The sequence below is a fragment of the Alternaria triticimaculans genome, assembly GCF_023758025.1.
Source record: "Alternaria triticimaculans strain BMP 0046 chromosome Unknown scaffold_6, whole genome shotgun sequence".
Taxonomy (NCBI): Eukaryota; Fungi; Ascomycota; class Dothideomycetes; order Pleosporales; family Pleosporaceae; genus Alternaria; species Alternaria triticimaculans.
This window is the reverse complement of record NW_026055963.1, coordinates 1669007-1686124: the sequence shown is the minus strand read 5'-3', so window position 1 is coordinate 1686124 and position 17118 is coordinate 1669007. Positions and strand designations below refer to the sequence as shown.

Sequence of the window (17118 nt, the reverse complement as noted above, 5' to 3'; positions counted from 1 at the left end):
TTAAAGTAAATAGTAGCTTAAATCTAACTCTAAAGCTATACTAACTAAATAAGCTTTTAACTATATTCTTTATATCTTATACCTCTTTATAAGTTCTTCTAGCGTTAGTAAGTCTAAAGCTAATCTTATTACTAGTTATATTACCTTGCTTATAGAAGCTTAATTAAGCTTTTTTATTATTACTATATTAATTACTTTTCTCTTAAACGCGTTACTTTATAAGTTCTCTTAAGATTATTATTCTAGAAGCTATTATAGAAGCTATTATAAACTACTTTATTTATACTATACTAAAGACTGTTATAAGCACTTTAAAGAGCTACTTTACTAGTATAAAGCTATACTCTAGGCCTATTAATATTTTTATTATATCTATTTTTATTATACTTATTTCTTTTACCTTTAGTTTTATTATTTCTATTATATATATAACTAGCGTAAAACTTTTTATTATTTTCTTTTTTAGCCTTACTTTTAAAAAGCTTATTAGTAAAATATATAAGCTTTTTAGTAGATATAGTCTACCTTTAAAGTAATAGAAAAAGTATTCTATTTACTATTTTACTAAAATATGCCTAATTACCTACGCTATCTATATCTATAACTAAGTATATAAAGTAAGATTAATATTAAGCTTATAGCTTTTTTTAGCTCTTAAGAATACTATACTTTAGTAAAAAAACGCTTTAGCTAGAATACTTTACAAAAGTAATAAAAGCTAAAATAATAAAAATATAGTATTTATAGCTTATTTTATATAGTAAGATACTATTTATTAGATAGTAGCTATAATAGAGTACTATTACTTCTATTAAGACCTAAAGAAATAGTTATTATATTATAGTTATTAACTAATTAGCTTATAATATATACTATAAAGCCTATTATAGTATTTCTATTACTACTATATTATATAGTTTTTAAATACTATCTAAGCTTCTAGAAGTTATATAAATAAGTGTATAGTCTTAGTTAGAAGTATTAGTACTAATAGTAATATATACTAAATATATTAAAATTTTAAAATTTCTTAGTAGTTCTAAGATAATAAGCTAGGTGTCTTTTAATGTCTTTTTACTAAATAAAGTCTACAAAATTAGATACAAGGCACTACTACTTTATAATTACTTTATTATAATTTTTATTAATTATACTATTTATTATAGTATTTAACTACTTTGTTCTAATAAAGCTATATTCTATTATTAGAGAATAGTTCTTGTTACCTCTCTATTCTTTATAAAACAGGATACGGCTTTTTGCTACGTTCATTTCCACACGTATTCACCTTACCACTCGCGTAGTGGGTACTATAGCACAACACTGCGTTATCGCAGTCATTATCGTCTCCGTGAGTGGAATGTTCCAACGGCTACCTCGGCGGCACCAGCGCGATCAACGCGACATTACGACACCTGAGCACCGCCACCGTCCGTCACCGATGGAAGTCGAGAATAAGTTTATCTTTTGTTCAGAAGCCCTCAAAAACAAAGAAAGGCTCTAGACCAGCAGCACGACGTCTGTCGCACCGTGCGCGAATGCTCAAGCAAGGCCCATGCCTCGCTAGACAACCGGTGAGCCACCGCACCGCCTCAGGTCAGCGTTCTTGCATGTACCTAGGTATGATCCAAGTTCTGTCCCGCAGCCTTTATTCCGAGACTGCGTGAATGACAGTTGGCAAACTTCGTCGCACAGCGATAATTCGTTAGAGCCACGACTAGTAAAGAATGTCGAAGGGCGAAGGGCAGCGAGGCTGTCCCGGCGGGAAATTGTCCGCAATGCAACTTGGTCCGCACCCTCGCGCCGCTATGATTCCCTACCCCACATCTTCCGTCTGGGCAGCTGCGACTTGACCGCATCCTCACCGCACCGCGCGTTCGAGACCAGCGCAAATCCGATTCGGCTGCCCGGGAAATCGATCGTATTCGTGCTAATGCGCATGGCACATGTCGACGGTCGCCTCCGAGGGCTCCATCATCACGAGAACTAGCTGTCGTCCTGGCGACTTTCCCCAGCTTTGCCCAACTTCTTTGGCGCAAACGCACAGCAGCTTGCGTCGCACTGTCATTTGTTTGCTTGTGTAGACGAGGCCTCGCGCATCCGTCTACAGAGAGACTTCTCGAAAGAGCTTTCCGCCCAGGCTGGCGCTCGGCAGATCGCCATTCAACAACGCTTGGCAAAGAAAAGTACGAGCCTCATCCACGTCATCTGGATTGGCATGCAGCCAGCGATGATGCGCAGGGGCAAACGTTCTATTTTAAACTTCAGCTCTACGGAGGAATAAAAGGTTGCTCCATCCCTGGCCTCTACACCTGTATCCCTTCGTTTTACTAGACTTAATACCCTATTCTTAATTCTCAACATGTGGGCCAAAGCTGCTTCTATCCTCGCCCTTGCGACCACCGCTGTCGCCCAGAGCAAAGGCTTCAACTACGGTGCCACCAACGCAGACGGATCATGCCGCGGCTACAACGACTTCGTTCGCTTCTTCAATGAGGCAAAGAGCCTGCCTCAAGCTTCGGGCTTCAACACAGCCCGTCTTTACACTTCGGTTCAATGCGGAACCGCGGCCGATCCCATCTCTGCCTTCCAAGCAGCCATCGACACCGACACTCAACTCCTCGTCGGTCTCTGGGCCAGTGCCGGCCGTGCGGCATACGAGAACGAACTCAACGCCCTGATTCGTGGCGCCAGGGAACTCGGAACCGCTTTCACAGACAAGATTATCGGCATCAGCGTAGGGTCTGAGGACTTGTACCGCAGCAGCCCGCAAGGTGTACAGAACAACGCTGGCGCTGGTGCTACTGGTGCTGAGATTGAGGGTTACATTGGTTGGATGCGCGACTGGATCCGTGGCACCGCGCTCGAGGGCAAGCCTATCGGCCATGTCGACACATTCACTGCCTGGGTTCTGCCTGAGAACCGCGGTGTTGCGCGCAGCGTGAACTGGCTTGGTCACAACTCATTCCCATACTTCGAGACCACGAGGCCAAACTCGATCGACCTGGCACGTGAGAACTTCTTTGCGGGTCTTGGTCAGACTGAGAGTGTATCTGATGGAAAGCCTGTTTGGGTTACTGAGACCGGTTGGCCACGAAGTAAGTTGTGGAATAATCCTCTAGATGATGATCATACTAATACAAGTATAGTTGGCCCTAACTCTGGCTCCGCCGTTGCCTCTCTCGAGAACTCGAAGCGTTACTGGGACGAAGTTGGCTGCTCGCTCTTCGGTACCCGCAACACCTTCTGGTACACCTTGAAGGACGCCAATGCCGCGCAGACCGACTTGTCTTTTGCTGTCACGCCCCTTCAGAACAACACGCCGTTCTTTGACCTGACTTGTTAGACAGCCAGCGCTAGTTGATAGTCTGTATTAGACTCTTAAGACAGCGCATCTTCTTGTATATAACATAGATTTAATGAATCAGAATGGCCGGTTCGGTGCATCGAAACTTGTCAAAGCCATGTTGCAGTACGTTTCGATTGATGTTTACCAATCGCCCTTCACAGTGAATGACGTGAATTCGACCCCAATTCAGCCAACCGCCTATATACATGGAAAAGCCAAAGTCAATCCTGACAAGCGTCTGCATCTGATGAACCACTTAACATAGACTTGATCCTATACTCCATTTGTCGATAAATCAGGATGAGGGAATGCTTTGCGCATGCGTCGTAAAGACACCCTGCGGATCTAGGTTCGACTTGATCCTCTTCATCTTCTCAAAGTTGTCCCCGTATAGCCTCACGCTCCATTCGTCAACGGAGAGCTCCGTATCTCTGTAATTCACAAAGCCCCTTAGTGGTACACCCTCCTTCTTCAGCTGATCCTGGAAAGGTCGGAAACCAGCTTGCATATACTCAATGCCGTCAGCAGGCCATTGGGTTAGGCCGTTAGCAAGACGTCCTTCCCAGCGGATGAGCCACTGGTTGTTGGAGTAAGCCATCGCCTGCTTTGAGTCGTCAACATCCCTAGACACGCCACCCCATAAGTCCAAGAAGCCAAACTCAGTCAGGTCAGTGCGGTTGAAGGCGATTGTTGTGTACTGGTAGAGCGCTTTGGCGGACTCGAAGGTAAAAGGCTGATCTTTGCGCAGAACCAGTGCTTGCAGGTACATGCTGCGCGGAGGGAAGGCGTCGGTAGTTCCGTTGATCTGTGGAACGGCAAAGTTCTCCATAGCCCAGAAATCCGCCGTTCGCACAGTAGTTGTTGTAGTATTTGGGAGACGTTCGACCAGGCCAGCGAAGAGAGCATCAAACTCGTCCGGGTTACCATAGAAGTACCCACTGCCATTCCATTCGCCTGCCAGTTGCCATCGCAGAGCGAAGGTATCGGGTGCTTTAGTCATGGCCCAATCCTGGATATCAATTAGGGCTTGGACGCCTGTGTCAAGGTCGACAGCACCAAGTGAGATCGTGAAGTTTGTGACAATGTCGAACTCTGGTTTCCAAGTGCTTGTTGTCAGAGACAGAATGATGCCGTAAGAAGAGCCTGCGCCTTGAACAACGAAGAACAGGTCTGGGTTTTCCGTGCGGGAAGCAGTGACCACTGTGCCATTGTATAGCATCACTTTGACGCTGTCGAGATTATCCATAGGAATACCGAGAAAACGACTGGTGGTTCCAAAGCCACCACCGATGGAAGACCCAGAAAGGCCTACCCAATTAGCTCGGACGTGGGGGAAGTGACGCCCGTGGTTCTCCCAAAGCCATGTTGCAGCTGGCCCAACTCGGCTTCCACCGCCATAGCTATGGTCATTAGCACAGAGTAAGTTGAAGTTGATTGCGCGGACACTTACGTGAATAAACCAGTAGCCTCGTCGAATGTAGTCTCCGTGAAGCGCTCCATGTTGATCACAAGCGCTCCATCCACGCCACCCAGCCCATAAGCTCCATAGGAATGTCCTCCATTTAGCGGTGAGACCTTGACACCCGCATCTACGGCGCATGCCAACGCAGCAGCGATTTCGTCTTGGTTGCGCGGAACAACAACTGCGGCTGGTTCTGGGTTGAATCGCAGTGCCCATGGGGACGTAATGGTATCCCAGTTTGTAGCATCAGAAAAGGTCGCCAAAGAGGCTAAGATGGTGGAGCTACTTAAGCAGTCTTTGAGTTTGGTGGCATCATCCTGCGCTGCAGCACGTGGTAAGAGAGATCCAAAAAGTACGATATTCGAGATGAGAGCGAGTAGACCACTAGGCCTGACGCAATGGGGGCGAAGCATGGTGTGTGGTGGATAGTTGTGTATAATGAGCGTGGTAGGGACTATGGCTATCAGGGCACCCGCTTTATATCCAGAAAAACAGCGTATGTCTTCTACCTCATGTCTGGTCAGTAATCAGCTATCCCATCGCCTTCCGCGTTGTCCAAACCATTGGTGTGCTGTTTGCATGATTACGCTTCGGCGCCGAAGCACCCGTCCTGCCATGCGCCCGAAATGAGGCCATTGTTAGTTCTCTATCGGCTTGAGTGCGCGAATCTCATCAACGGGATGTATTAGCGGACTATACACAAAAGCCAAGAGGTGTCGTACGCGTGGCACCTTCATGTAGACGCGATGAACATGGGAGACCCGTCTGCGAGTGCTTTTCCACCATGGGGAGGATTAACTTGCCGGACTTCCTCGAGGATGCCAGAGCGCATGTGTTTTCTGAAAGCTCGAACCCAAGCTGCGCACTGCAAGTAATGCATGGTCTGCGGCTGTTGATAGACAACCTTGGGACTGATGGGCGACGAATGCAGGACGGGGAATGGGGGTTAGATGCGGGAACCATCGCATCGCACTATCCCGAGCCCTCTGACTCGGCTCCTTGACATTACTTTTATTCGTGCACGCTGTCTCCTAGGAATGTAAGACCGATTACTGATATGGGTGTTCTCCGGTAGCTTGGTTTGTTTCACGAAACATGCTCATACGTGCCCAGGTGCGGTTCCAATCGCGCACCGGGTCACAGATGACTCTCCAGACCGAGAGAACTCATCACAAGTGAAAGAGGGTGTCGCCTGGACTTTCGCGCTCGTTTTTGATGTTGAGTGATCGCGAATGCGTCGTGTCATTAACTTGAGAGTTGGGGGGCCGCGACATGTGGAAACCCCAGACGCTAGCCGACAGCTTCCCTGCCAAGATCGACGCGAAACTCTCCACACCATGACATCACGCATCATCATCTTGTCAACGATGGGTTGACTTACCGCTTTCAGGACGCGTTTCGCGGGACCCCCAAGATGATGCAAGAAGCTATGGCGACGATAGACCTTGAAAGACATGAGGCCTCACACAGGGATACCCCGATCGTGGTCTTCTCTTCTCGCGAAATTCTCGAGCCATGTCCACCCCCAGCAATGACAAAGACCGTCTCCAAGACTCGTCACAGCAGCTAGACTACGTTCACGGTAGCTCGCACAAGGTCCTCAACTTCCAAAATGCCAATTCACGGCGCTATGCCGTCAACGAAGATGGACACGCAAGCGGGACGGAATGGGAGTGGTGGAGTCGCGAGAATCGAAAGGGTACGTACACAGCTGTATTATATATAAGCCGAAGATTGTACTGACGAGTCTCTTCTCCAGGCCGGCACATACTTCTCCTCAGTCACGGTCAAGCACCCTCGCGCACCGCACGTACTACGCGCCTTCTTCGAGCGCTTGTGCGCATGATCACAGTCGTAGCCTGGTGGGACGTTTCGTGGTGGGTTGGCGTCGTCTTTACTGTCGGCTCGATATGCTCCATCACGTCTGGCGTCCTTCAATGGCTTCCAGTCGCATATCCAGATACGCGATTCGCCGCCGACCCGAGCACCATCAGCGGCGCGATATCCTTCTTCCGTGGAATGTTGTTTCTGCTGGGTGGCATGCTCCTTGTAGTCGAAGCGGTGAACGCCAACCAGAGCGACTGCTTTGGCTGGGCGCTCAAGGAAAGCTTGAACTCCGACAACGAGAACATCGAACTCGCGTCTTCGGACGAAGAGAAAGCGACCGAGAACCCCTCCGGCTTCCAACCCGACCGTCGAAACTGCACGCATATCCACAACCCCGACCGCATGAAGCATCGAATATTGCACACGAAGACGTTCAAGGTTGAGGCACGTCCCCAGTCAGGGCCTGAGCAAGCCTGGAAATGGTGGCCCACGTGGCAGGATGTTCGCGTTCACTATCGTCGAGAGATCGGTTTTAACGCAAATCTCATCCTCTTCATCGGTACAGCCATCTACTGGGTCACGAATCTCCTCACCTTACCAGGTGTATACAAGAACCTCCCGCAAGGTGTGCTCTATGGGCTATACTATCCTTCTTTCCTGCTTGGGGCTATCTGCTTCCTGGTCGCTTCGATACTATACCTGTTTGAAGTGCAGCGCCAGTGGTGGAAGCCCGCGCCGCGCATGGTCGGGTGGTGGGTTGGAATGACAAATCTGGTGGGTAGCATAGGTTGGATCTGGAGTGCTTGTCTGGGATATTGTAGCACAGGTTGGTGCGAGTATCAGAGTACACTGGCTCTGGTATGGGCACCCGCAGTATATCTCATGGGCAGTTTGCTGATGCTCTATGAAGCTGTAGAGAAATGGCCAATCCATATCGAAGGTTAGGGCCGTTCTCGTAGTACTGAACTTTCACTGTCCTCAGAGGAAAATGCAGTGCAGATAGTATTCCAAGACAAACCCAAGAGGTATACGTAGCATCGCCTACGACGTCGACTCATTCTTCCAGCTTGTAAAATGCTACCCACATTTTGAATGTATCGGACAGCAACACGAGAGATTCAACACGAAAAGATCATATCCAGAACGTTCTCGGAACATGACGATTGTTGTGAATGACAGGAGGCTCAAATCAGGCGTTGCGCATCTCATGTGAAACGATCTGAGGATGAATTTTCCGTACCTCTGGCGACACTCACATGCTTTTGATCAATGGCATTGGCCCGGTCTTTCTTCACAGTGTTCAATACCTCTCTGGCATGCTCTTACGGTGATTGCTTAAGTTCAGATTGTGGCACGGCTTCATTGGCAGGCTCGTGACGTCTCGCATCGCGCAGCCACACCCCAAAGTAGCTAGCCATGACGTCAAGACACATTGTTCATGAGAAGTAGATGTTTTTCAAATAGTCGTACAATCCCTACGGCTTCACAATCTTCTTTCCAGTTGATAATATGACACTTCCAGTTACGGGCAAGTCCGGAAAGGACACACTCGCGGCACGCCTCGAGAACGACTTCGAGAAGCGACCCGACCCGGTAGCATTGACCCACAACGCCGATGAGTCGCAAAACAGCTCTTCGGGAGTCGACTATGAGCCACATCCTGAAAATTCGATGAATTTGGAGCCTGCGAGGGAGAAAATAGTGCAGTCTATCTGCAACTTATACTCTGGCAGCGCTAGCGAACAAGACATGATGGTGTATGGCAAAGAGGCGGTATACGACGACCCATGGAGCTATTGCGATACCAGGTATAAGATTGCTGGGCAGTGGTATGGTGAGCAATGCCTAGACTTAAACGGTGATGAGGAGGCACGCTTTGCTAACGCCTGACAGGTATCCCGAAACTCATGAAGAGCAGTCGGACGATCAAGACGGAGGTTATTTCCTCCAAGCCTGATGAGATCATCTTCAAGTTACAGCAGGAGTACACTCCAAAACCTATGCCGATTGCGAAGAAGGTCAACAGCTTGATTACACTGACGCTCGATCAAGAGGGCAAGGTGCGGTATCACAAGGTACGCGAAAACCATTGAACAGCGCACGTCTGCGTAACCTCTCATTAAGCTCGAAGGTTTGTTGCTAACATGAGGCAGGACATGTGGAATGAGAAGGACTACAGTCACGAAGGTCTAGGCAAGATTATGAAAGAGTTGAATGGGGATCATCTAACAAAGATCACGCGACCCCCAGCAGATCTGTGATGAAGCAGCAGCTCTCGGAGGAATTACCTCGCCCAGTATTGAGCGAAAAGCTCGAAACAATCATCATCATTCCAAGCTCATGGCTTCCAGCCCCCAGTGCGTGACCTAAACAGACCTGCCGGATCCACTGCATCTGCAACCCTCTTCGCCAACGCCCGGCTCTCAGGCCTCAATCTCTCAAAGTAATCCTGCCGAAAGAACCCATAGTTCATAAAGACAGGCAAATACGCTTCCGGTAGTTTGCCCTCTGCTTGCCACGCCAGAACTCTGTTTCTCACACCAGAATAAGTCGATTCCATCGTGTCAGCCATCTTCTCATAAAGTGACTGTGGCGTGAAAGCGTAGTTCATCTCAATTATAACGCGATCAACATCTGCATCAGCATCGATCAGATCAGGGCTTAGTTCCCGAGCCTTTTGCGCAATCCTCTTTGGGAATGGCTGCCATGCGATAGATGCTACGATTCCAGGTACGAGCAGTGTGGTGTCAGAGATGTCGCGCCAGTGCCTGTGCAGGCCTTCCATAACCTCGACAGCATTGGCGCGGGAAGGTAGAGGTATCGTTTCTGTGGCGATGTCCACGACGTTGCCTTTGATCACGACCCAGTTACTTAGGGCCATGAGATCGGCGTAGGTGCGTTTTCGGGTGGTATCAAGCAAGGGATTGACATCGGTGAAATTGTCGAAAAGTCCGGCTGGTGGCGTCGGACCGTCATAGAACAGGAAGATGATCCAAGAGTCGACTACGTTGAGATTCGCTCGCTCCGCCGTGACTATAACAGCAGCCTTCTCATCCTCGTTGTACTCTGTCCAGTCACGAACTGCTTGAAGTAGCTGCTTGTCCTTGCTCGGCGTACGTAGAAACACCAGGTTGCCGCCCCAAATGTCGCCTTGTCGGTGAGCCTGCAGCTTATAGTTCGTTACGACGCCGAAGTTGTTACCACCTCCCTTGAGCGCGACGAATAGGTCGGGGTGATTGTCGTTCCGGATGTGGCCGATAGTGCCGTTCGCGAAGACAATCTCGTACTCGAGGACACTTGATGCAGCCCATCCGTACTGTGTCGACATGTAGCTGAGCCCTCCACCCAGCACTAGTCCGCCGACTCCAGTGTTGCCGATGCGACCGCCGACAAACGTCCACCCCGTGCCTTGCAGCTTAGCAGCGATACCGTCAAGCCGGTTACCAGGACCTACGTCGACGATACCTGTGCTGCGGTCGAGATCGGCTTGATCGAAATGCTCCATAGCAATGAGTGGGCCCCCGGCTACGCTACTCCATCCATTGTTGGGATTGTGGCCACCAGATTTGACGGCGAAGCGTTCAGTGGTGTTGGCGAGGATTTGCACCACGGTCGAGACTTCTTCCACCGTCCTCGGGAAGATGATGCAGGATGGGAGGAGAGCAGAGCACGAAGTAGACCAATACTGGGTTTGTTCTTCAATGTAGGCCAGGTTGAGGGGGTATGTGACGGTGATGTAACCGAGAGAAGCGACTGATGAACAGGTATCGCCGCGGGCCAAAGCTGGCAGCATGAACGCGAAAAGAAGGTGGACGAGAAAATGCGACATGTTGAGCTCAAGATCAGAGACTCTGAAGTAGTGCTGCTGAGATTGTCACGATGTACACCTCGATTTATACTTAACGTTACAACAACACAGCTGCCAATGACGTGTTCTGAGACGGCTCTGAAAGGGTGTAGAAGGGTGCATCTGGAGTGATACATGTGCGTGCAATCACAACCAAGCACGAATCATACGTTGCTTCTGTCCGACAATTGAGCGTAGGTCGTATAGGAGCCGATCATTGTCGAAACGGCTATGCGAATGTCTTCTCGAAAGAGTAAGCACCGTCGCTTACTCACAAGTGGTCTGGCATTGGAAAATAAGGGTTGTATTGTACTAGGTCGAGTGCGCGGTATTGCAGCGTGTCTTCGAATCATTATCTGGTGATCTCTCCCAAGCTTCGTCCTCAACCGGTTCCCTATTGGTGCATACCAGCAACGGTGGATACCGAGACTTCACCTCCTCCTTTAACATGTGGAAGAGGCTTCGAGCCAAGCAATGGAGTATGGATTGTTGGTCCAACCATATGCCCAAACTGACGAGAATGACAACGCTTGGAAGCTCGGGATCGATAATTTGGGGTCTGATCTCCAAGTCCACAGATATTGCTGAACAGTATTTGGAGTAAGGAGGGTCGCGTGAGGAATGTGGCGGTCTTGGTGACTCGTTCTTGTAGCGTGTTTGTATAGGCTGAATGCGTACGAGCTCGGTTGGCCAAGGGCTGACACACCTGAGGGGTGCACCCGCTGCAGCTGTAAGCCCCAATACGAGCATTAGAGTAGCCCAGGGCCGATTTCGGTACCTGCATTAATTAGCGTAGTATTAGCCGCCCAAGACAGAAGACTTATCGAAAAAAGAGTTGGCCATCCCGAAGGACAGCCGTCGAACCACCCACGATGACACCACACCACGCTCTCCCATTTTCACACCAATCGCATCTCAAGGACCGACGTCGGTAACCAAGCGATAATGCATCCAGGGCGTAGGCCAAGAGACTGTAGCAAAGAAGGGTGGTGACAAGACCGCGAAGCGTGTTTGGTTGGAAGAATGAAGAGCCCACAGGAACTTGTCGCAGAAAATGTTGACAGACAGGTCTAGACCTTGAGCCTCACTCTTGAGAGGTCCCATCTTCATCTTCTGGTTCGATAAGCACTGCGTTATGGCTCACATTGTCCACCAATTGCTGTCGTCGGATTTCCAGCCCTCATGCTCAGCTCTCTTGTCGTGTAGCCAAGCCAAAGAACGCAAAGCGATGGATCCGATATTGTAAGTCTTGTTGATGTGATAGTGTTTCCATGGAAGGCAGTCGCAACTCCAAAACTAGCAGTTCCTCTCATCGCTGCAAGACCATCGTCTCCGTGCTCCAGCTTGCGTAAACAACAAGATCCTAGTCATCTTAGCACAACAGACACGCAACACTCACCAATGGACACAATCATCATGGGTTGTTGAGCCAAGATGCTTCTCTCTGTACGTAGTGACAAGACTTCCTGAGACTAGTCTTTGTTTCCGCTCCGCTCTCTTGAGAAACGAAGGGCATGATGATACGGACAAAGGACATCCTCAAAAGCCGCATTGACGATCGCAACAGAAATAGAACTGCTCGATCGGATGGGTAGACGCTCGTCAATTCATACGTATGCTGAACATACGTGTTGACGACTAACGCGACTGGTCAGATATCACCCTAGAGTGACTGGTGTCAAGTGGTGATACTGCGACACCGGCTTCGTAACGTAGTAGATGAAGGAAGAGATTGGAGATCTGATGGGGACTTTCGTCCCTGTGGGCGAGATGCACGGGTACTTCGTCGCCATACACAAGTCCGGCTCGAACAGATTGCCATGCAGTACAAACGCCACGTACTTGATCCAACACATGTAAACACAGCAGACTTTTCGTGCTTCGGACGTCAAGACATCGAATCCGGAGCGTGACGGCCCGCCGTAGCTGACAACACCAACCTGCGACGTATCGAGACCTCGCTAGGCTTTCGCCTTTCCGACGAGTGGATCTCACGCCAGCTGAAGCCGAACAAGTTGATGTGTCTGTATGTCTGGCTCGATCAATGTCAGGGCCGCGCTCTTCTTCTGTCCCGTTGCTGTAGGCATGACGTCTGCTGGTAACATGGCGATAGTTGGCATCAGGTGTTGCAGCTCCTGTATGGCTCTCGGCATCGAAGGGACTGTGATTTAGACGCGATGATGAAACCCAAAGTCGATCCTCTAGTGAGGCGACCGGCGTCTGACTTCAGAGCTCTCCTCTTCGCCTCGTCGCATTCGTCGTGAAGCTATCTTTCGTGGCCAGAGTCTGTTGTACAGATGAGATGCCGACGTGGTCCTCGTACGAGAACTTTAATACCCCGACAGGCACATGTCATCCCAATTTGAGCTCCCGCTCCCGTACCTCGAGTCTTCCTTTTGCACACCAAGCAAGTAGGTCCACGCGAGCAGACCAATATGCAGGGGCTAGTCGGAAGGTCGGCGACATGACCGCGATACTATCCGTTGTGTTACAAGCACATCGAACACCGGAAGACGATTAGGGTTAAGATCCGAGCCTGCCCTCCTCACACACAACCCCGATGTTTCCATCAAGGCGCACAGACAACATGCAAACGACCCATTGAGACCATGCTGAGAGGCTCGGGCGTGTGCTGACTGCGCAAGTGCGTGAGGTGCGGACGAACCGCATTCCAAATGGAAGACAGACATCGGTAACTGTGGGGGAAGTGACTTGTGGGGTGCTTGCAAGCAATCGAGAGAAGAAGTTGTGTCCAAAGGGAGCGTTGCGCGACAGTCCCGCCGCGATTGACATGGTCAGACGATGTTGGTGACGCGTGCATAAATCAGGATCCAATCGAGACGCGATGAGAAGTTGTAGCGTTTGAATAGAGATGAACGTCGTGTGGCGATGGGTACGTCGGGGTGGTTGTTGGATTCATGTCGGCAGGAGCAGGGCGAAGACGCGTCGCCTCGCGCCAAGAGATCGTGCCTGCCTCGCGTCGAATTGACGCTAGCACGTGAGACCCATCCTTCTCTGACAAATCAGCAATATCCTTCTCCGCCTGCCCGTTGCTATTTTCCATCGCATCATCTCACGTAACAATAAATGGCGAATTCTCTGAAATCTAGAGAACAACGTTGGACTATATAGAGCTTTCTTGGTGGATCACGCACATCTATCGTGAGCAACACGCTCCGGCAAGACAACCATCACTATACCCACAGCCGCGCTCAGCGCTTTGCGCTTCGCGCCCAGCTTCGCGGCCTCGCTAAGCACGATGGGAGCGGTCGAAGATGCAGTGGATGCGGCAGCCAACTTCATCGGCCCATTTGTCGATAAGGACCGCAAATACAGTGCCGACGTGCCTACCGATACTCTCGTCGAACAAGCGCTCGTCCATCTCCAGGCCATAAACACTGCAGACCTAGCCGCAGATCCAAATGCACCCTACGATGCTTCCCTCGCCGGTGTGGTGTACGGTCTTGTAGATCTCATCACTATTCTCGCAGTAATCCCACGTTTGTCTCCTGGTGTTGCATTCAGCCAACGGCCAAGGTCGGTCCTGACCGCTGTAATCTTCACGCCTCCAAATCACGATATGGACGCGTTAGGGGCCGTCATTGAAGCCTTGCTGTCTATTATGGAGCAGAAGGGCTCGGGTGTACAACCACTTCTATCCCAGAGAGTTCTCCCGGACATCATCTCTGCTGTGGCGGAGCTCTCCTACTCTCCTACGTCGTCTGAGACAGCGAAGTCAAGGTATTCGAAAACATACGAACAGATCATGAAGGACACTCCAACATCACGTCTTCTCCCTGTCTTGACTACGTTCCTCCAGCAGCCTCTTCCTGTCTGGCTCAAACCTGTCATATCCTCAGAGCTCTCGCTGGTACCCCTTCGAACCCAAGGCGTTCGCCATACCATCGAGTTTCTTTCGCTGTCTTACTTATCGAAGAACTCCCACGTACCTCAGAGCGCATCAGGCCCTCAATCTCAGATACCAATCCCACTAGAGGCTGTCTCGCAAGCTTCGAAGCTACTAGTTCTACCACCGAGCGGAATCAGTCAGGATGAATGGCTCGTGAAGATTTCTCCTCAGCTATTGCATCTCCTAGATGGTAGCGAGGGCAAAGAACTCAGTCGAGCTGCTGGGCAGATCATCGCTGGTGGTATTCTCAGTAAGAAGACGACTGGCGCACCGGGAACTGTGGGATGGGATACATTTGCGAAGCCCTTATTCCAAGCAATCTACCCAAAGAATATTAGCGCACCGAAGTCCGAGCAGACCGTTGTGTCGGAAGAGGAACTCAAGATGGCGCTCAGAAGACTGAAGACGATTCTTTCATCGTATTCTCATGGCGGACTGATCCGTCGTCTCATTCATCCCATCATACTTCCGCTTTGGGCGTTGCTTAACTACGCAAAAGATAGACTCTCTCTAGACAAAGAATGGAGCTTGCTTCCAAGTCTCATTCTTTCGCGTTACATGGAGGTTGCCTGCGACACCAAACAGGTTGACAGTATCGCGACGAACCTCTTCTGGGATGGCGATGATGATTGGACATTCGGGCCAGGATCTCAAGGCGGTGTCGAGATTCGCACTCGTACAAGAGATAAGAGTGGAGGGATAGGAACGATGGAAGGTATCTTCGGACGCATCAGCGACCTGGACAATAGAGTCACTGTTTTCATTACCCTCTTGACAGAAGCCAACATCGCCGACGACACAGCTGGGTCCATCTTTGTGAACGCCACCAAACGGTGGCTCGTACCGGAGAAACCTGCCACTAAGTTACTCACCGACGACGAGTCCGACATCGATCCTCTTTCGGCGCTTGTAGATGCGAAGTTATCGGAAGCTCTGGCACAGCGTTTCCAGGAGCACTTTGCCAGAAGTCCGCAGCATATCGTTGACCTCGTCGCACAGCTGATTCGGAACTACGTGAGCGAGCAGAAAACTCGAAAAGACAAGTCAGACAGACTGCGTACATCGAAGAGGGCAATGCTTGACAACATTGTACGGAAACAAGACATGACGAAAGAGAATGAAGAGATTGAGGCCAGAGACGAAGACTTGGTGTCATTCGCATTGAGTATTCTCAACACACTGCTCGCATCGTCGGACCTCAAGAAAACACCTACTGTCACAGAGACTCTGCACGCACTTCTTCCATCGCTAGCATATCTTTCGCAGTCGCAGTCAGCCACATCGTCTGTCATAAGCAATTCTGCCACTACAGCTCTCCACCTTATTGCTCCCACCCCGACAACGCCGTCATCGACAGAGAAATCAACAACCGACCCACTGAATGAACATCGCACAACTTTGAAGACTTGCTTCGCCGAGCTGCAATCACCGGATCCACCCAACCGAACTTGGGCGTTGAACACGATTCATAAGCTTGTGAAAAGCCCCACCGCGTTTCAGGCTATTGATGTACCATCACTCACGCACACGCTTTTGTCAGCTTCACTGGCAGACCCAGAGTCCTACGTCCACTTAGCCGCTATACCCGTCCTGGTCACCTTGGCCACACGCGCCCCAAAGCCCGTGGTCGGCATACTGACGGACGCGTTCATCGACATAGATGAGCGATCATTGAAGCTAGCGCGAGGAAAGCAGACAGACGAGAAAGAGCGGGAGTTGAGAAATGCTCTCGACTTCAGACTCCGGGTTGGAGAAGTACTGAACAACTTTGTCGGCGAAGACCACTTCTGGGTTTCGAGTGAGCGTAGCACGCTACAGCATCGATGCGTAAAGCAGATCACGGAAGCTTGTCTTTCGTTGGCGAGTCGGCGCGGTCAACGTACGCAGACATTGTCGGCACGTAACGAGCTCGCGGACAGCGAACGGAAGCTTCGAGAGGAAGGGGAGGCTGCTTGGGGTGGACCGATACCCAATGTTCTCGAGCCCGAGGGCGCAGATCCGCAGGTACAAGCGGAGTATGAAGCGCTGCAGAAAATTGTCGGTGGATGGGAAGATACTGGTGTCGAGGAAGACGTTCGTATCCGCGCTTCCGCTCTTAGTGTGCTGTCTACTGCCATGGAACACCGATTGGACGTTCTACGTCAGCCTATTGTCGATGCGACATTGCAGATGGTGTTGTTAGTGCTTGCCATGGAAAGAGAGGAGTCAAAGGCGTTGTTGCGTCGCTCGGCTGTGCTTGTCGTGATGGGCTTGTTGCGCGCTATCGACGAAGGGATCGAGAGTGGACAGGAAAGTGCGGTGGGTCTGAACTTGAAGCAGCAGGAAGAGGTCGAGCGAGTGGTGAGATGGGTCAAGGATGAGGACGCAGACGCGCTCGTAAGAGACCATGCTGCGAACGTCGTGGAGGGTCTCGAAACGATGAGGATGAAGAAGCTGTATAAGATTAGAGATGAAGGCCTCAGGCTGGGACCGGATCTTGGGATAGAAGGAAACCTCCGAGGCCTCAACGTCCAGCCTCAGACTGCGAATGGGGAGGGTCAGAGGAAGATGGTCATAGAAGAGATCGAATAGCTGGCAGCTTGAATAGTTGATGACATTGTAGCGCCTCACAACCGAAGCTTGGTATCCTGACTTTTACCCATTCCAATTGTGCGCCTATCTGCTCTGTGGTATCTTCAGTGCGCATACTACGTGGAGCGCACCTGCTGCCTTTCTGCTGCGGG

At 50.2% G+C, this 17118-nt stretch overlaps 6 protein-coding genes across 6 annotated transcripts; 4 read left to right on the top strand and 2 right to left on the bottom strand.

The window, feature by feature from the left end:
* Positions 1-2362: 2362 nt before the first annotated feature.
* J4E78_005410 (uncharacterized protein) lies at positions 2363-3346 on the top strand (the record flags this gene model as incomplete). Its single annotated transcript, XM_049366030.1, has 2 exons — positions 2363-3098; positions 3150-3346. 2 exons carry the CDS (start codon positions 2363-2365, stop codon positions 3344-3346), a joined length of 933 nt encoding a protein of 310 aa, XP_049222745.1.
* Positions 3347-3644: 298 nt separating this feature from the next.
* On the bottom strand, positions 3645-5224 carry J4E78_005409 (uncharacterized protein; the record flags this gene model as incomplete). Its single annotated transcript, XM_049366029.1, has 2 exons — positions 3645-4749; positions 4800-5224. 2 exons carry the CDS (start codon positions 5222-5224, stop codon positions 3645-3647), a joined length of 1530 nt encoding a protein of 509 aa, XP_049222744.1.
* Positions 5225-6326: 1102 nt separating this feature from the next.
* Positions 6327-7546, top strand: J4E78_005408 (uncharacterized protein; the record flags this gene model as incomplete). Its single annotated transcript, XM_049366028.1, has 3 exons — positions 6327-6510; positions 6571-7390; positions 7465-7546. The coding sequence occupies 3 exons, from the start codon at positions 6327-6329 to the stop codon at positions 7544-7546; spliced, it is 1086 nt and encodes a 361-aa protein (XP_049222743.1).
* A 530-nt stretch (positions 7547-8076) lies between these two features.
* J4E78_005407 (uncharacterized protein) lies at positions 8077-8899 on the top strand (the record flags this gene model as incomplete). The annotated part of the gene is made up of 4 exons (XM_049366027.1): positions 8077-8083; positions 8161-8472; positions 8532-8713; positions 8792-8899. 4 exons carry the CDS (start codon positions 8077-8079, stop codon positions 8897-8899), a joined length of 609 nt encoding a protein of 202 aa, XP_049222742.1.
* A 77-nt stretch (positions 8900-8976) lies between these two features.
* On the bottom strand, positions 8977-10431 carry J4E78_005406 (uncharacterized protein; the record flags this gene model as incomplete). Its single annotated transcript, XM_049366026.1, has 1 exon — positions 8977-10431. One exon carries the CDS (start codon positions 10429-10431, stop codon positions 8977-8979), a length of 1455 nt encoding a protein of 484 aa, XP_049222741.1.
* Positions 10432-13744: 3313 nt separating this feature from the next.
* Positions 13745-16966, top strand: J4E78_005405 (uncharacterized protein; the record flags this gene model as incomplete). The annotated part of the gene is made up of 1 exon (XM_049366025.1): positions 13745-16966. One exon carries the CDS (start codon positions 13745-13747, stop codon positions 16964-16966), a length of 3222 nt encoding a protein of 1073 aa, XP_049222740.1.
* Positions 16967-17118: the final 152 nt, after the last annotated feature.